The 19,353-nt window shown below is 30.4% G+C and overlaps 2 protein-coding genes across 4 annotated transcripts in view; both read left to right on the top strand.

Annotated features, from left to right (window-relative positions):
- The window catches only part of unc-13, a 915,368-nt gene that overhangs the window by 55,506 nt on the left and 840,509 nt on the right, over positions 1-19,353 (top strand). The window lies entirely within an intron of this gene.
- On the top strand, positions 6,772-10,387 carry LOC142318520 (uncharacterized). The gene is made up of 3 exons (XM_075355084.1): positions 6,772-7,151; positions 9,107-9,375; positions 10,340-10,387. The coding sequence occupies exons 1-3, from the start codon at positions 6,887-6,889 to the stop codon at positions 10,385-10,387; spliced, it is 582 nt and encodes a 193-aa protein (XP_075211199.1). The 5' UTR covers positions 6,772-6,886.

Genomic DNA, 19,353 nt, shown 5'->3' with positions numbered 1-19,353 from the left:
GGCGGAATAACCGAAAACATTTGAGGGAATTAACTGATCTATTGGTAAGCTGATTTTAATAGTATATTTAAATTAGATTATATTTTACCAACGGTGCCATGTTTGCAAAACTTATTTTATTACATTTATTTCCTAGAAGAAAAAGTTTCAGAATATAAGTTTTCGGATAATAATTTTGATTAAGAATCGTCTATCATTTGATCTGTGAGTTCATTTTATTTACTGGCCAGTAATTTTGTTAGAAATTAGTCTGTTCTTTTACTACTATTACTCTTTAAATCAAGCATTGCGTTTAAATGTAATCTTAATTTAACTTACAGTTTATTAGCTGTAAGAAAACGAGAAAAAGATAAAATAATAACAATAACGTCAACTTCAGATTAAAATACATCTGAAGCATTTACGTTAGTTACATAATTTTAATTTATGTAGTAATCAATGTCGAAGTTAAAATAAATCTTTAAGTTTATTTTGAATATTTTGACTAGAATAGACAAACATTTTGATATTAATTCCAACATAAATGAGTTTGAATGTTTAATTTTGTCTCCCGAAATAGGTGTAATAATCGTAAGCCCTTCAGATGTAACTGTATATTAAAATATTTGTTGCTATGTATTTCTATTTCGTTAATGTTATTATTAATTTCATATTAATTCTACCACCTGATTATGGCTACATTAATAAAATATTATTATTTAAATAAATTATGTTATTCTTATTATTTTTTTTTGTTACTGTTCTTAAGCCAAGGAAAGATGAATTATACATTTTATAAACTTAATCGAGTTAAAATTCCAGTTGCCTTAAGTTAACTGAACTTTCAAATTATCTACTTGACACATTAATGAGTGTATTTTAAAAAAGTTTAAATATATGATGGATGACGTATAAGTTATAAAATTAGTTTGCTTCTCAGAAAGTAAAATTAGGTCACTGTTATCTTTCTAATAGATAAACCACACCACATAATAATGTGGCGCAGTTGTTTTCTTTTAATACGGCAGTGGCTGACTTGTTGAAAGAGAAATCAGCTGCACAAGATATTTACACAAAAATGAATAACAGTAATTATAGATTTTTTAATGACACAAGGAAAGAGAAAGTACAATGTTGGAAAATGGTAATGAATTTAGGCGTATTAAAATACGCTCAGATAAATACGTGTATAGGTTAAATAAATCGTTTCCTACAAAGAAAAAGAATGAACGGAAGTGAATATCAGTTAAATAGATTCCATTTAATGCTAATATTTATGGTTTCTTTCCAAAAGTTTTCTAGAAATTTTATAAAAATTACAATTAATTGCATTTTGTATGAATTTATTTCTTATAGATACAAATTCTGTCAATTACTAGAAGCTAAGTTATTTTATTTTCATTTCAGATGCGCATTTAGCTAGTTCCGCTTTAAATAATAACATTTTAGTCGGAAATGAAATATTTAACATAAATTACTTCCTTTTGTTTTTACTCAGTATCTTATTTTTACTTAATAAAAAAATAAAATTAACCTAAATTCAAATATTAATTTCCGATCAACATTGAAATCAAATCGAATGCAGAATTTCCCGTAACCTTTGTTCAGCGATCTACGTATAAAAAGGAAAGACATGCAAATTCAGCAACTCTTTTTTCAATTTAACAACCCTTAATACGGAGGATATGTACGAGTATATATATATGAAAACACACTGCTGCAAACACACGTTTCATGTGCTGCATACACACACGCGCCCGCGCGAGCACACACACACACACACACACACACAACTTGTGTACTGATTTCTGAAACAGTACACAATACTTCAGGATAGAAACGTAATAAGTTTACAAAAAGTGTAAGAGGAGGCTGTCATTTAAACTATTAACTCAAGAATATCTGGCTGTTTTATCCTTCCGAATTCGTTATGGACTCAAGAGTATCGTTCAGAACTCCCGTTTCTAGCGTTTGCCTAAAATTACAGTTACATTTGGATCGCAATGGCGAGAGCCACCAAGCCGTGCAGAATATTTCCAAAAAAGTAGATACAATTGTTTGCAGCAGTAAATACCATTCTGCGTTGTATTTGTCTTGAAATATTAGAACACAGAAAACAGACCTTTTCTGTAACAGTGGTATTGTTGCATCCAGTAAAAATAAAGTTACGCTTTCTTGTTAAACAACGGTTCTAATGTATTTTCCTCAGGGACTGGCCTATAGTGTACGCTATACTCTTTGGCTGTCTAAACAAGATTTACCATTTTCTCCCCGAAGAAACAGATAAATATTCTTATGCGATCTGCCCTTTAAGAAACAGCCTGTTATCTTTATTATCCGATCTGTCCATTAAACAAGGTGGGTAAACTCCTACCATATTTATATTTTGCTATTTTAACTGTCCGAATGAAAGATTTTTCACTTGTTGCAAGGTTCATATAAACATCTTCTTTCAAGTTTTCGAGATTACAGAGATCAGTTTGATCTTCAATATTCTAGGTTGTTTTGGATAATATAGAAAGCATCTGCCTAGGAGTTTTTTTACTTATATCCTTTGTCCGTTTTTGAAAACTTTTCTTAGCAACGTTCGAATCGCCATGGCCTTAATTAATACTACTGCCTTCAACAATTGCTTTGCTTTAATGCTGAAAAGTATTTCACGATATTCGATCTTTGAGTTTTTAAAATATTTTTTTCTAATCCTATTACTTTCAACTGTCGCTTCGCTGTAACCTATCAGTTATTCACTTCCGACAGATACTAGCCGCTTTCATTTCCAGAACGAATTAGATTATTTCTGATTAATAGTGTGGCCTGGTAATCGTTCGATACGTTGTTCAAAAGTCGAACGGTCTAGATACTGAAGAAAAAAGATTATATTACTCCAGAATAAGGTTAATAACCTACCACAAATCACTGCTACTAAAACTAACCTACCAAAGGAATCCAAGACTCAAGTAATTGCCGTATCGATTAATCGCAGCTTCGGTTAAAACTGATGATGGATCACACATCAACTGGAATGTTAAAACTGAAAGATAATGACATCAGTGAATAATTTTATATTTAATGTAACGAATTTAATGAAATTTGTTTAATATAAACATTCAAATTCATAATGTAGAATTATTCAATTATTTGTACAATTATTATAGTTACCGATAAGTTAAAGAACTACAATGCCAGTATAAAAACATCTGGATCTGATGTGGATACCACATGATTTCTTTGTACGACTATTAAATTACATATACACATTTTTAAAAGTACATGAAATTTTATTTCACTAATAACTTCTGATTTTTTCTTTTTTTTATTGTTATTATTTGTTGTAATTTTTTTTACATTCAGAGGTAAATAATTAATAAATTAAAAAAAAAAGTTAAAAAAAAAGGAAATGAAGCCGCATTAGATAGAACCGATGTGCCTTCTCCTTGTTTTTTACCTCCTTGTACGAAGTAAAGGAAGTATTGCGAAAAATCTCGATTCTTAGATTTCAACAGAAATATCCATTTTGACCATCGCTGAAACCATTTTGACCACTTTCGGCGTGACGTCTGTACGTACATAACTCAAAAACGATTAGCGGTAGGATTTTGAAATTTTGGATTTAAGACTGTTTAACATCTACTTATGCAGCTCCCCGTTTGATTGCAGTCAACTGGACCAAAAGTGTCCAAAAAAGTCCAAAATCAAAAATATTTGGGTTTTTTACTGTTTCTTAAATGCAGTAATAAGCTCTCATTGAGAAATTTTCAACGATATATAATAAGTGGTACTTATTTTCACTGGTTCCAGTGTTATAGCCAAATAAAATTTTAATTAATGAAATATTTGGATCTCACAAGGGGAAAGCACATTGGTTAAAATCGGACTTCATCTCCTTTTTAAAAAAAAAAATTTTAATTGAAATATATTGATTTATTAATAATTATTAACCTATGATTGTAAAAACCTGTTTTACAATAAATAATAATTCAATTATAACAATATAGAAAAAATTATGAAAAAGTATCAGAAGTTATTAATGAAATAGTTACAAGTATTGTTACAAAAACGTTAATGTTTTTACCAGTCTTGTCTGTAACAGGAGGACAGTTCACAAAGGAAAGAATGCCTTTAAATAAAAGGTTTGAATCTAGATTAAACCAGTGAGAATTAGTTATTTAATTTTTAAGATTAAATCTGACTGAATATAATTAAAATATAAAATTGTTTTTAAACTGAGTGCTTTAACTTTTATTTAAGATAAAAACTAGAAAAACTTATCTGAGTTTGATTTAAATGAAGCCTCTTCAGAAGCTTTCTGAAGACATTCAGTCTGGGATTTTCATAAATATATACAACATTTATACTTTTTATCTTAAATAACATGATACCGCTGTCAGTTTAAAAACTGTTTTATTTTTTATTTTATTGTTATTTTTTTAAATACAATATAATTTTAATAACAAAATTCAGTTATTCGATTAAAATTCAACATATTTTGTAATGTTCGCTGAATATGACACAGTAAATTTTTTTCCTCTGGGAAATAGTAATAATTAATATTATTAGAAAGTAAATGAGCCAATTTCAATTTGTCAAAAAGTCAAATTCAACTTTGTAAAAAAATTGAGTGTATTTCAGATTTTTCTATTATAATAGAAAATGACAAATTGTTTTTTTACGGATGACCATAATTCTCAAACAATCTGAGTTTATTTAAGTGTTTATTATTAATTTTTAAATATTTTATTTTAAAGGATATTTAATTTATATATTTCATTTAACTGAAGATCATTTGGCCTCAGAACAAGGTGTAAGCAACTAAGTAAGGTCATGTAGTTTAGCGACTAATCTTGAGCTGTCTCAGGCTGTCATTCTGAGGCAAAACTGTTAACTGAACTACTATACAAAAGTGAATTAGCCAGAAAGAAGAAAGGAAGGAATGAAGATGTTTAAAACATTTCACAATTTTACCACAGAAAATCACCATTACCGCATACCATAGATGCCAGCTAATCCAAATTAATAGGTCCAAACATAGACTAGATCACTGAAAATCAAGATGAACCAGAACTTATTTTTATCATCTCAATTTTCATTAGTAGTTTCATTATTCAAAATTTTCATTTCACTGGTTTCTGTATTGAATTATTTCCAATAAAATTTAAAGAACAGAAAAAAAATTATGTAATTGTGGTATTCAGTACAGATATGAAACATTTAGAGAGTAACAAGTGATTTTAAAAAATCTAATTATTCCCCCTTAATTATTTCTTTATGTTGTACTAAACATTGTCTTTTAATAGTTATTGATGGTGAGTTATTGTTGTGTTTTTCTTCATTATTTTTTTCTTTATAACATAGGAAATTTATATAACAGGTCCGACCTATCTGAGTCAACTGAATCTAGCTATCGTTTGAGTTCTATAACCAAGTCTGGATTAACTACAGTTCTAAAAGACCAGTGTACAGTTAGTCCTATATATAAATGTAGAATTCAAAGTAATGTCTTATTATTAGGATGCTTGGTTATAACGATTATCTGTTATTAAAAGTTTACAAAAAGATAAATCGTTTTCTTTTACGCTGAAAATAAACCTTTCAATTAAAACAAAAATAATTTTAAAATAAAATTACTTTGCTTAATTTAAAAAAATAATTATCAGGAGTTACTAGTATTCAAATGACCTAAAATGTTCAGATTAATAGGAGTAGCAGTAGTGCAAAGTTTTAGTTAGACAAATAAAGCAAAATAGCATCACCTTCTACCACTTGCAGGAACAAATAGATTGGATTAGACAGGATTTCATTAAATGTCATGAAACTTTTGTTAAACTTGTAAGGCAGTCCCTTTGAAACATGACATAATCAGCTAAACAATTAGCACCAAGCCTTTTACTGAAACTACTTTTGTTGTCAGAAATTTTATTTCTAAATCATCTATCATTAAATCCATATAAAACTGATTTTAAATTTACCTTCTACTTTATAATAACTATATTTATGCCACCATGCATTTACAATTCTCCAAAAAAAATCTTTGATTTGTTTTCTACATATTTAAAATATAACACTTTTTATTAATTTCAATTGTAATATACTTTAATCATGTATTAGTTTAAATTTGTCAATTTTGAGCTTTTGTACATTTTAATTATCTCTAGATAGAATCATGTCCGGTTGAATAAACATCAATTCAGTTGCTGTTATATTTTTTGAATAATATAAATTTATTACACACTGGTAACATAGAAATCTTAATATTGCTACACACATTATTTTATTATATATTCTGTTAATCAAAGTTTTTAAAAATTATATTAAAATCATGAAAATCTTCTTGTTCATGTTTTTTCCTGTTTTCAGTTACATAATTTGTTATATTTTCAATGTTTTATTTCCCATTACTTACCAATTAATTACGTGAACTGTTCATATCACTAACATATCTAGCTGACTGGTATACCAGACAATATTTAATGAGTATACAATGAATGGTTAATACCAAACATTATAAAATAAGTATGTAAGTTACTGTCTGATGATACATTAAAAATTTTGTTTTTATGTAGTAGAAACAAAAAAAAGTATTAAACAAAAATACTGTAAGTAAAATGATCTATTTTATAAATTTTTATTATTAGTTTGAATTTTTAAAAAATAATAATTTCAGGGCACTATATTCTAAGTTATATTTGAATTGTCAAATCATATTAATGTAAATTTCTAATAATATTAATTCATATCGATCTGGAATTCTGATATTCGTAGTGTTGTGACAGTGGTAAAGAAAAAGAGAGTGGTAGTGTTAATTAAAGTTATAAAATAATATACACTTTAAATACAATCTATTACAGTATTCAAACACAAACAATTGAGAAAAATTTTATTAAGTGAATCTCTATAAAATTTAATAAAAATGGATGAATTAGATCGCTGTACTTCAGAACATGCATTACTTTTTTCACTTAAAGCAGGGCTTTGTGCACTAAAAACAAACCAATGGGATGCGGATACAAGGTCACCTGAACAACCTGATGATGCTAGAAGCAGATATAGAAGAGGATCCAGTTTGACAGATTTAGATCGGTTTTATGAACAGCATCGTACTCCAACTATCACTACAGGCTCCATTCCAGCTACTCCTACAGCTACTCTAAAGAATAACAATGTATTTTTTTCTGGTTAGAATTTTTTCATAAATATTTAAATAAATTTTTACCGTAACAGCCATTATGTTGATGGTTTTTTCTTTATGTGAATAATCATAATTTATTGAGTTATTTTAATTTCATTTCATACAAAAATAAAGATAGGTTAAAAATGTTAAAAATCAGCATAAAAAAAGTTGTAACTGACATTCTTTGTAAGAAAAAATGTCAATTTAATTAAAAATAAATTTGTTTGCAAAAATATATGACTCATAACAGAAACAATTTACTTTTACATTATATAAGTGACCCTAAAATCTTTAGATTTAATCATTTTGTTTTCTGAACCTTCTTTTTTTTATCTTATTTTTTATAAATAGTATGTTTTTTCTTACAAAGCTATTAAATCCCTAACATATTTAGAAGAATATATATATTTGCATTACTCTACCTGCCCTGGAATCTCATTTGCGGTGATTTACGTCAAGCATTTAAAAAAAGAAGCATGAATTAGAATTGTTTCCTTAAAGTGATGGTATTTAATATATAGTCAGTTTCTGTTAGAGTTTGTCTGGTTCAGTGAAGAAAGCAGTGGGAGACCATATCATTTCTCACTTTACGTGCCATGAATAATTATTATTCTTGGCCATGGCTGTCCTAATTTAATTACATGCGATTCCCATCAGCTCACATATAATTGCAGTTTAATTGCACATAATTGCAGTTTATAGAAAAAATAAATTAATGTCTATTAATTTTTATTTTATTTATTCTATTAATGTATAATTTAATTTTAATTGATCAGTACAAACATTAAATTCTGATTACAAATACACCTGATTTTAAATGTGTAAAACATAATACATACAAAACTAATTCAATAAATATCTGTTAGAAATAAGCATGGCTTTATTAAATATTTAAAACTAATACTAATAGCTAATTAAAAAATTACTATCATATTAATATCCTCTTTACAGAGAAATGTTTTCATTTAATTTTGATCATTTATAATAAAATTGTAAAGTGGAATTACTGTATGTATACTAACTCTAAACTATTAACCCTATTATTTCCTGGCTAATATTAATAAAAAGAAACAGTATTTCACTCATGTTTTTGTGGAATTTTGTACCTTATTTTGGTGTTTTATTTCATAGTCATTTATTTTACTTTTTAATATTGGTTTTGTAATTAACTATTGATTATTGCATTTCATTTTAATCACCTTTCAGTATGATTCAAAGTGTTTGTATTTTCTGAAGGAAAAACTGATAGTACAAAGCAAGGCAGACCAGATATTTTAAGACTACTAGTCAGGGGTGTTAAAGCATCAATTAGTGTCTTGATGCTGCCTCCCAGCAATTATTCTGTTGATGGATTGTAATTAATAAACACATCAGTAACTCTTATTGAGTTACAGTTTTTGGACAAGCTTTTTTCTTTTGTGTTGCACACTGTAGTTAAATTATTACTGGAAAGATATTTTTTACACTTTTTTTGAAATAGTGTTGTATTCGCTGAATTCTGTGCCATCAACAATCAAATCGATGTACAACTGATTTTCTCAAATCTTGATATAGTGTTATTTTTTTATATATGTATTATTTTCAATTATTGAATTACAAGTCTAGTTTTTCTGTCAGATAAATAAAAGTGTGCCAAAATCAGTCAGGACAAAAAGTGCTAAATTGTAGGAAACATTACCTTAATTTTAATTAAATTACCTTTTCTTTTTTCTTTTATTGTATTATGATATAGGCTTTTTTAAAACTATGTTTATTTTGTTCAGTTTTTTACAAAACCCTATCATTTTTCTTATCAACTTTATGATTATGTTCTGGAATAAGAAAACATTAAATTTTGAAATACTAATGAACCTAGGAATTGGTTTTCAACTATTCAGTGTAGCTATAGTGCTTTTTAGGAGATAATAAAGCTGGAAGGAGTAACTGGAATGAATGCGTGTATTTCAATATGTGTACCAGGTTTAAATGCTCGAGGAAATTGCATAAGTACAGGCAGTATTGGTGATCTTATGAATCAGTCACGGCATTATGTTTCCAGTAGTAGTCAGGAAACTATGCTTGCCAGAGCATTACCTTTATCTACTGTGAAACAATCATTTTCTTCATCACGGACCTCATTGCATGCTACTCAATCTTTACCGCTAACTTGTTTTCAGCGAACTGAAAGATTATCAAGATTAATAAGGCAACAACGGGCATCAACAACAGTGCTTTTAAAGAAATTAATTGTAAGTACTCTTCTTTTTTTTTGTGTATTTTAACATAATTATTGTAGAGAGAGAGATAGAGAGTTAGTGAGAGCTGCATTTGATGTGGTTTTAATCTGAAAAATTCCTGATAATTATAATTCAATATTTTATATAAAAAAATCAAAATAATGTACAGAAAACTTGTCTTTATTCTTTACTTTACTGTTAGATGAAAGTTTTTTACGTGCACAAAGTAAAGGAAGTATTGTGATTGCAAAAAATTTAGTTTTTAGTTTTCAGATTTCAACAGAACTATTCATTTTGACCATCCGAGAATATATTTTGACTAGTTTCAGCATGACATCTGTATGTACGTATTTATCTTGCATAACTCAAAAACAATTACCAGTAGGATGTTGAAATTTTGTATTTAGGACTGCTGTAACATCTAGTTGTGCACCTCCCCTTTTGATTGCAATCGACTGAACCAAAAGTGTCCTAAAAAGCCTAAAATCCAAAAAAAATTTGGATTTTGGACTTTTTCTTAACTGCAGTAATAAACCATCATTGAGAGCTTTTCAACGATGTACATAAGTGGTACTTATTTTCATTGGTTGCAGAGTTATAGTCGAATGAAATTTTAATTAATGAAATATTTGGATCTTAGAAGGGGAAGTCACATTGGTTTGAATCAGACTTCATCTCCTTTTTTAATTTAAGTATATTGATTTATTAATAATTATTAACCTGTGATTGTAAAAAACTTAACTATAAATAATAATAATTCAATTATAACAATACAAAAAAAAAAAAATTGAAACAATAACAAAAGTTTTTAATGAAATAAAATTTTATGTACTTTTCATTTCAAAAAAAAGTCTATGTGCAATTTAAAAGGCGTGCAAGGAAGTCATGTGGGGTGTCCACATCAAATTTTTTTATGAAGACTTCATTACATAAGTAATTTTCTTATAATTTTTTTTCTTTTTTTTCTATATTATAGAAAAAATGTGTTATGCATCATCAGGGAAATAATGACATTGTTCCCTAGTGTGTGGGACTCCCACGCACTAAAAACCTTATCTCTGTTCGCAGACAATTAATCCATCCTGTAACCGCTTACCGCTTCACGTCAGAATAGTGTCCCTAGATTTGACTTCTCAGGTACCTGCTGCTTTTGCTTACTTATTTCGCCCTGGTTCAACCGTTCCTCATCAATCCAGGTCTTTTTCTCTTTTCTTATAATCGATCCTATGAAACTCGAAATAATAATAGTAATCCCGGATAAATCCAATTACACGTCACTGCATTTACGCACATGTCCGGGACGGGCACCGACATGGTACTTTGTCATATTTACTTATGTTGGCCAACAGGGCAATTGTCTTGCTCAGGAGCTGTCTTCTTCTTTTTTTCCTATTTAGCCTCTGGTAACTGCCATTTAGATAATTCTTCAGAGGATGAATGAGGATGATATGTATGAGTGTAAATGAAGTGTAGTCTTGTACATTCTCAGTTTGACCATTCCTGAGATGTGTGGTTAATTGAAACCCAACCACCAAAGAACACCGGTATTCAAGATCTAGTATTCAAATCCGTGTAAAAATAACTGGCTTTACTACGACTTGAACGCTGGAACTCTCGACTTCCAAATCAGCGTCTTTGGGAAGACGCGTTCACCACAAGACCAACCCGGTGGGATTCAGGAGCTGTCTGTAGAGTACTGGATTTAAAGTCCCGAGCCGCCCTAGGTGGTTGTGGTTGTCCTTCTCCGTTCCGCTGTTTGCGGCGGGGTTGGGTGGCATAACCATAATCTAGTTTTGCCGATGATGGGTGCTATGCAGACGGGAAGTACTCATCCCTCTTTCCGGGTTGAGGGTGGGCTGCTGTGAGCTTACCTCTGCCGAAGTCTTGTGCCATTCAGTGTGAGTCAGTCACTTCGGCCCGTGGCAGGGATTGTCCTATGAGTAAGGATATCAGAGCTCTTACTGTTACATGAGAGCCCCGGGATGTTGGTATCGTGGGTCAGGAAGTACCTGACTCCCTGGGTTAAATTTGTGGGAGGCAGCTGACTGGGGGGAACCCAGGTAGGATAAATGATTCAGTGCATATCCCACCGCCTCTCCGCCTGCACCTTATGACTAATTGACTGATGAAAATATAGTTTATGGAAGCATCAACATCCGCATCTTCCTTGGCAGAGGGTTCACGTAAAACCCTCTTCCAGGAGGAAGATCGTCGTCGAGTTCAGTGAGCCACAGAAGAACATCCGAATAAAGTTTTGATGTATGATATTTGAACCAAATCCAAAGTATCTGTTCATAAGAAGAAAGAAGGGGATTTTTCTAAAGTTAGTTCTTTTGTGATTGCTCATGGGATCATGGAAGCTGCAGGAGGAACTATAAAAGAAACTTGGGAGACAGCTATGGGCTTATTTGTGGAGACCGTCAATGACCTACGTCGTCACGGCTAATGAAAGCTACGAAGACAGGACTCATCAATGTTGAGGTTGTACCGCATGGTACAGTAAATACCTCCAAGGAAGTTGTTGTCTGCAGGGACCTTCTGCACAGAAGAAGAGATCGTCAAGGAGCTTCAGGAACAAGTAGTTGTTGTATGTCGACGTTAACACCCGACGTAACGGAGAAGTTGTACCCTCCGCATCGCATGTTTTAACATTTAACAAACCTAAGTGTCTTGAGAAAATAAATGCCGGCTTTTATATAATGGATGTCTGTCATTTCATCCTGACTCCACTTAGATGTTTTGGATGTCAGAACATACCGTGTCAGGACGTACCGCAGCGAGATGCACAAGGAAACAGATCTGTCCCTATGGTGATCCATTACATCCAGATGACCCCTGCAAAGATCCGCTAGTTTGTATTAACTGCCATGGACATCATTCTGCTAGATCGTGAAATCGTCCGATCTATAAGGAGGAAGTAGCAATACAGGAGGTTAAAACAATTCAAAAGGTCTAAACTTCGAAACGGCACTTCAAAAATGCTACTTCAAAGCCAGAAAAATTGTGCTTAGCAGATCAGCAAATCTTACATCCTGTGATCAGATTGCTGTGACTTCTGCAGCTTCTTTTAAACCAAAGGATGAAATTTCTGAACTGGCAGCAATAGTGCAAGCATGGTCGAGTGTATCATCGATCACAAATTGAAGAGTCCACTAATCAGAAATTGTAATTCAAAGCTGATGAAGAAAGAAGCGGTTGTTTCTACACAAAAGATTTTTACGCAACTAAGGAATGAACCGTCCAGGCAAAACCAGGCAAAAGGCGAAGAAAAGCAAAACCAAAATGACAAAGACTGATGCTAAATATAGATCAAGAAAATCCCCACTCTGGGACCTGTAAAACCAGAAGTAAAGATTTTGGAAAAGGAAGATTTTGAAAAACCAATAATGGAGCTTCCGAAAGCACAGAGGTCTTTGAACAAGAGGGCGAGCATTTTGGCAGTCCCACAAGCTCTAGCAGGGATTGCATCGAGCCTCTATTCTGATGTACTGCTGACCACACCATCCATGCCGGTGTTATCTGACACCAGCAGCAGGAGATCCACTGTGATTCACTGTTGAGGATCAGGAGAATCCATCACTGAGATCTGATACCCCGAAGCATGACATCAAGGCCTTCAGAAAGATGGAAAAAGGATGGATGGCCTAAGGAAAAACCTAGGCGATAGAAATAATGATTGAGATAGGTTTCTATGAACTCTTGAAGAATTTTACTTAAAGAAATGTTTAATCTCTTTGGTTTGACAGTGACAATACTAGATCTTGGATACTGGTGTTCTTTGGTGGTTGGGTTTCAATTAACCGCACATCTCAGGAATAGTCGACCTGAAACTGTACAAGACTACACGTCATTTACATTCATACATATCATCCTCATTCATCCTCTATTACTGTAAGTAATACCTTACAGTGGTTGCAGAAGGTAAACAGAAAAGAAAACGAGAGAGTGAAATTGTCAACATTTTCACTGGTTCAGTGTTGGCAAAATTTTGTTAGAAATGGAATAAGCCTTTTTTAAGTGTTTTTAGTGCATTATTTAAAAAATTTTTTTAAGTGGCAAGGGCCCTTTAACCCTTGTCATGTTGTGTTTCATTTGGAGTTTTTTAGTACTCCTTGACAAGTCTATTTCTGGGTGATCTGTTATGGCAAGACTAGTCTGCTGACTATATGTTGCAAGTGTTTTTAACAAGAAGGGAAAGAAATTTTTCTTTTTTTTTCTTTTTGATATGGCTAATGACCACAGCAGTTGATGCTTCTAAAACTTCAAAAAAAAAAACCTGTTATTAATGAAAAGAAGAAAACTAACAATACAAAAGAAAACAAGAACAGATAAACATGAAAAACATTATAATGGTTTGGTCAGAATTCAGTGATAGAGAAAAAGAGAATAGCGAAGTTGACAATAGGTTTATTTCTTATTACCTAAGGTTTTATGCAAAATTCTTGATACCATTTTTTTTTTTTTGCTGAAGTTAATATTAAAAGTTATTATTTAACTTAATTTGAAGTTATTTTTTTATAGAATTTATAACCATACACAACTAGTAACACCTAATCTTCAAACAGCCAAATACTGAATTTTTACCCTTCCTTGGTATATTTCTTTCCCCTTAATGAACTCAAGAAAACTTTCTATACCTACAGATTAGTATGAAATTTCTAGAGCAGTGATTCTCAACCTTTTTAGCTCCACGATCCCCAAAAAGAAAAAAAACAAAATATAAAATAAATATTTTGTGACCCCTAACCCCAACCCAATGAAACCTGTTAAAATTATTTAGCTACATTAATAGCAACAGGTATGAATATGCATGCACAAAGTGTATAAATGTGAACAATTTACAGGTTCCAACTCGATGTGTAATTTAGTCTGCTTGCATAATATTCACTGTGAGAGCATCATGTTCGAATATGCACATGAATGTTTGAACAATCATGCTCTCAGCAGTATAAAAAAGGCATAAGAACATTGTGCACAATGTCAATTTTGTTTTGAATGCAAAGCATGCGTCTGGTGCCTAAGTTTTTAAAAGTGAAGTTTCATTGAAAATAATAATAATTGGGTTTTGGGTTTTCACTGTGCGGTCAAACGGTTTGTTTTTCTTCTATTAGATTATTATGTAAAATGAATAAATTTGTGAAAAATTGAAGTGAGCCATCTACATCCATGAATCAGTTAGTAAAAAGACAAGATTGTACAAAAATAGTTATTTAAATTATGATGGTGTACCTCATTGGATGGATAGCCACACTGCATTGTTTCTTTTCAAGTCCTCTCTGATGAAAGCATGAAGCCATCAAAATTAATTTGGCACTTGAAAACTAAATATCTGGATCATAAAAGCAAACCCTTGGAATTTTTCAAAAGAAAATTATGTACCTTGAGAAATCAACAAGCTTCTATTTGTAAATCAAGCCATACTGATAAAAATACACTTGAAGTATCTTATCTCATAGCACTGTGAGTAGGTAAGATGTCCAAACCCCATACAATCGCAGAAAGCTTCATATTGTCTGCTGTAATTGATATGATGAGTGTTTCAATAGGAAGAAGCAAAAAAATAGAAAAAAAATTTACTTTTAACGACAGTATCAAGGTGATAGCTGCCGATGTTCATGAATAATATTTTAATTTTGATTTTATTTTAATTTTTAGTATTCAGTTTGATCAATCAACAGATGTGGCAAACATTTCTCAGTTCTTATGTTTTGTGAGATATGAATGCATTAGGTAAGATCAATCAAAAAAAAAAAATGTTGTTTTGGAAATCAGTACCTGGTCATGCAACAGGACAATATCTTTTTGATGTGTTTTATAAAGCTACTAAAAACTACAACATAGATTGGACAAAATATATTGCAGTATATAGTGATGATGCAAGAACAGTGGATTTTTCAAAAAAATTAAAAGATTGCCTTATACCAAGGACAGGGGATGCACTGCTTCCTTCACAGACATGTTCGTCCACAAAAAATATGCTGGAAAATCTCAAACAAATTCTTTGTAAAGCTGTAAAAATTGTTAGTTTTATTGAAAATCAACCATTTCAGAATAGGTTGTTTGCTAAACTATGCAATAAAATAGTTGAAAAGAAAAAATCTTCTTTTTTGTACAGAAGTCAGATGGTTATCACGGGGAGAAAGTGTTAATCCAGTTATTGGAATTGCAAGATGAATTAATAATCTTTTTCCAGGATAAACAAATGCCATTCTCAATATTTTTACAGAATAATGACTATACATTCCTTTTGGCTTACTTAGCTGGTGTTTTTTTGCATTTAAACGACTTGAATGTGATTTTGCAAGGATGTGATAAAAACATTTTGTTAATGACAGACAAATTTCATACTTTTATTAAGAAGCTTGATATCTGGATAATTTGCCTTCAAAACAAAAATTTTGTATGTTTCCACCCACTTCTGATTATGTTAAGAAAAGTTTGAAAAAAGAAGAACTATTATTTATCACAGTTTAGATAGCATGAAGATGCATTTATGTGTGCTAAAAATTCAGTTGGCAGAGTATTTCGTGGAAGATAAAAATGAATTCTCAAAGAATTGGGTACTGAATCCATTTAGTGAAATCATTGATTGTTGCAGCTACTAAGTCATAGCTGAGGTTCACAACCAGCTCATCGAGATGCCTACCAATTAAACATTACTACTATAATTCACATCTGAAGATTCATTTATGTTTTGGCTTACTTGTCGAAGTGAATATGGAAATTTAGTCACAGAAGCATTGAAAATATTAATCCCTTTCGCGAACATCTTACCTTTGTGAAAAGGGTTTTCATCTATGGTTGCGCTAAAAACTAAATATAAGAATCATCTTTTGTGCCTTGAAAACAATTTGCTTTTGTGTGTTTTTAACATAGATCCATGTATGGAGAAACTTTTAAATGAAAAACAAACATAACCCCTTGTTAATTTATTTTCTTTACATGTGTACTTTTAAATGTAGATAAAACTTTTGTTATAAAAGATTTTTTCTCATAAAATGATTACATTATTGTTTACATGTAAAGTTGAAGGCTAATTTAACCTGAGGGTCGTGACACCTGTGTGGATTGCGACTCTCAGGTTAAGAGATGCTGTTCTAAAGTCAAGTTGAAATTCCGTGTATGAAAAATATGTATGATTAATACATAACATGTTTGTCAAAATACAATAATTTTGTATTGTTGTAATGATTATTTTCAGTAAGTAACAGAAGATGGACTCACATCAGATGGTCTAATGCTAAAAATGATTACAAGAATTTCTGAAAACATTTTGAAGTAAATTATTAAAATGTTGTATTCATTTGTTTTGGCCCGTTTTTTGTTTCAGAGGTTCATAGTTATAAATAATTATGTTTTTTAAATATTTCTAATACTTTTGAAATATAAGTCTTCATAGTATCATCCTCTGACAAATAGTTTAAAGGGAAATCACAAAATAAATTTTGATAGAATATTGTAGTTAGTAAATTGCATAGAACATTTTTTTCTAATGATGTTTTAAAAATATTCATAAGAATTAGAAAATCTGTGTTTGTTTTGTTTCATTCTTGCTTTAGATTTCACACTCAATGATTGTGCACAGAACTAATCACTGCATTGTTTTCCCATTCATTACTCTTTCCCCTACTTTCCTACATGTCATCTTCCTACTGCCACTCATCTATTCTTTATGGTTGTTCAAATTCATGACACTTCTAGCCATCTGTATGTTACCCATTAATTTTACAGCTGAATGGTGAAAAATAAAACTACTTTTGCAAAATTCCTTTTGCTTTTTTTAAGTAGTGTAATTTTCTTGTTACTTAAATATCCTACATTGTTGTTTTTTATTCTCTATTTTTACCTTACTTATGTATATTTTTGCATAAGCCTAAACACTACTTTCTATGTCTGAAAATCAAAATAAAAAATTCATTCATGAGTGCTTAAAATTTCTGAACCCTTTTACTATCACAATTAAATTTTTAAAAAATTAGGAACTTTGAAATCCGTCCTTAATCCAGCTTCTTTCTTTTAGGAATGATTTGTAAGGGAAACCTGTGATTATATTTCCATTGTTACGATTTACAGGAGCGAATAATAAGCTTTTTGTTACTGTTAAGTATAATGAGATTGATTGTGTAGTGTAACTTTAATCACATTTAACACTTGCAGGGATTGTATTAAGACCTAAAATTAGAGTAAATATAATTCTGAATATTATTGTAAATATTTTCACAAATTCCAATGATTTTTTTAACCGGAGCATGATAAATTATTTTTAAAGAATAATGAAATATATAGGCCACTTTTAAATTTCTAACTCTTAGAGTTTTTGACAGTGCTTGGGACATTAATGGAAATAACTTTTACATGCTTTTTCTGGAGACTCTCTTGTGAGTAACAGTGATAAATTTTAGCTTTTTCAGGGAAAAAGAGAACTAGTAAAGAATAAAGTAGTGAGGGCTTTTCCTTATATCATTTTACCTTCTTAGGAAATAGTGAAAAACCTACTATCTAAAAGGAACTTACCTGCCAGCCTTAAGTCTCTTTCACTTATAGTTTCAATACCCATTTTCAATCCTCTAATTAATTTAAATATTTAAACACTGTTAGTCAAAATAATTTTTCCTTACATTTCCTAAATTTCCTATTAGGAATAGAAGCTCCAAATTTCAGATATTTCTATTTCTCCAGAAAGTAATAGAATTAGTAATAAGAAGTCACTGAGAGCTTTTGTATTTATATTTATATAGGTGAACTGCAACAATATAAATATACAGTAAAATGAGTTTTGTTTTCTCCAACCAGTTTTCCAGTTACTGTTGGGTCAGGGTATGTGTACAGGCAAATACAATTATTGCTACCAGCTTGCCAGATGGCTGCAAATTTTGAGCAATGTAAGTGTAAATGTACTGGTAAACATGTAGCCTGGAACACACTCGGATCAACCACTCCTGAGATGTATGGTTAATTGAGTAACCACAGTTAATGGCATCTACAGTCTAGCATTCAAATCCATATAAAAGCAACTGACTTTACAAGGACTTAAACCTTAGAACTCTTGGTTCTTGACTTCAAAAATCAGATGATTTTGCAATGACAAGTTTAATGACTAGACAAACCTGGCGGGTTAGTAAAATGAATATATGATACAATTAAGTTATAAACTGCTATTTCTATATTTAACATTTTCTAATACAGTTTTTTATTTATAACAAATTCAGATTGTTTAATATCATACTTTGTCTCAGCTTACCCAACTTGATTTCTGGCACAAATCAAATAATAAATAAAATAGATTGATTAGATGATAACCATGAAATGAAGGGTTATCTGAAATTAACTCTAGCATACAGTAAAAAATAAATAATCCTTGCCACCAGCATGAATAGTGTTAAATATTTTGAGCCAGTCAGTCCCTTTTTCTTCAACAAAAGAGTAAATTTTATTACAAATTTGCATATTTATTCTTTTTACATGTACACAGAAAAAAAATATTTCTGTAAAAACATGGATGTCATTAATTATCTTCCTTAAGTAGTGTAATAATTTAGTTGTTAATCAATTCACTCACTTTAGATCCTATTTTATATAATTATTTTAGGACTATTTATGTTACCTCATAATGACTTCCACAAAAAATGAAGTACAACATTATTGAAACTATGAGACAGAGAGTAAAAAATTAAACCTAATTAAGATAATGATAAAGATATAGTTAATTTTTTAATGTTCTCACAATTGCTCTACAATATACATAATATACTCACATCTCTTATTTAAAAATAAGTTTTAAAAGAAAAAAAATAAATAAATAAAAAGTAAAAGATATTAACTAAATAACAATCAAACAATGAATGTGCACTACGACACCATTAACAGTAAGTAGTAAAAAATTATATAATGCAGACAATAATGGCAATACATTAAAATAAACTAAAAATGAAAGAAAGAAATTACAATTTCTGTTAGAAATTTCTGTTGTTCTTCAAACATCTATTTTCA

The sequence above is a fragment of the Lycorma delicatula genome, chromosome 1, assembly GCF_047948215.1.
Source record: "Lycorma delicatula isolate Av1 chromosome 1, ASM4794821v1, whole genome shotgun sequence".
In the NCBI taxonomy this organism is placed as follows: Eukaryota; Metazoa; Arthropoda; class Insecta; order Hemiptera; family Fulgoridae; genus Lycorma; species Lycorma delicatula.
The sequence above is the reverse complement of the archived record's forward strand: the minus strand, read 5'-3'. Positions and strand labels throughout refer to the sequence as shown.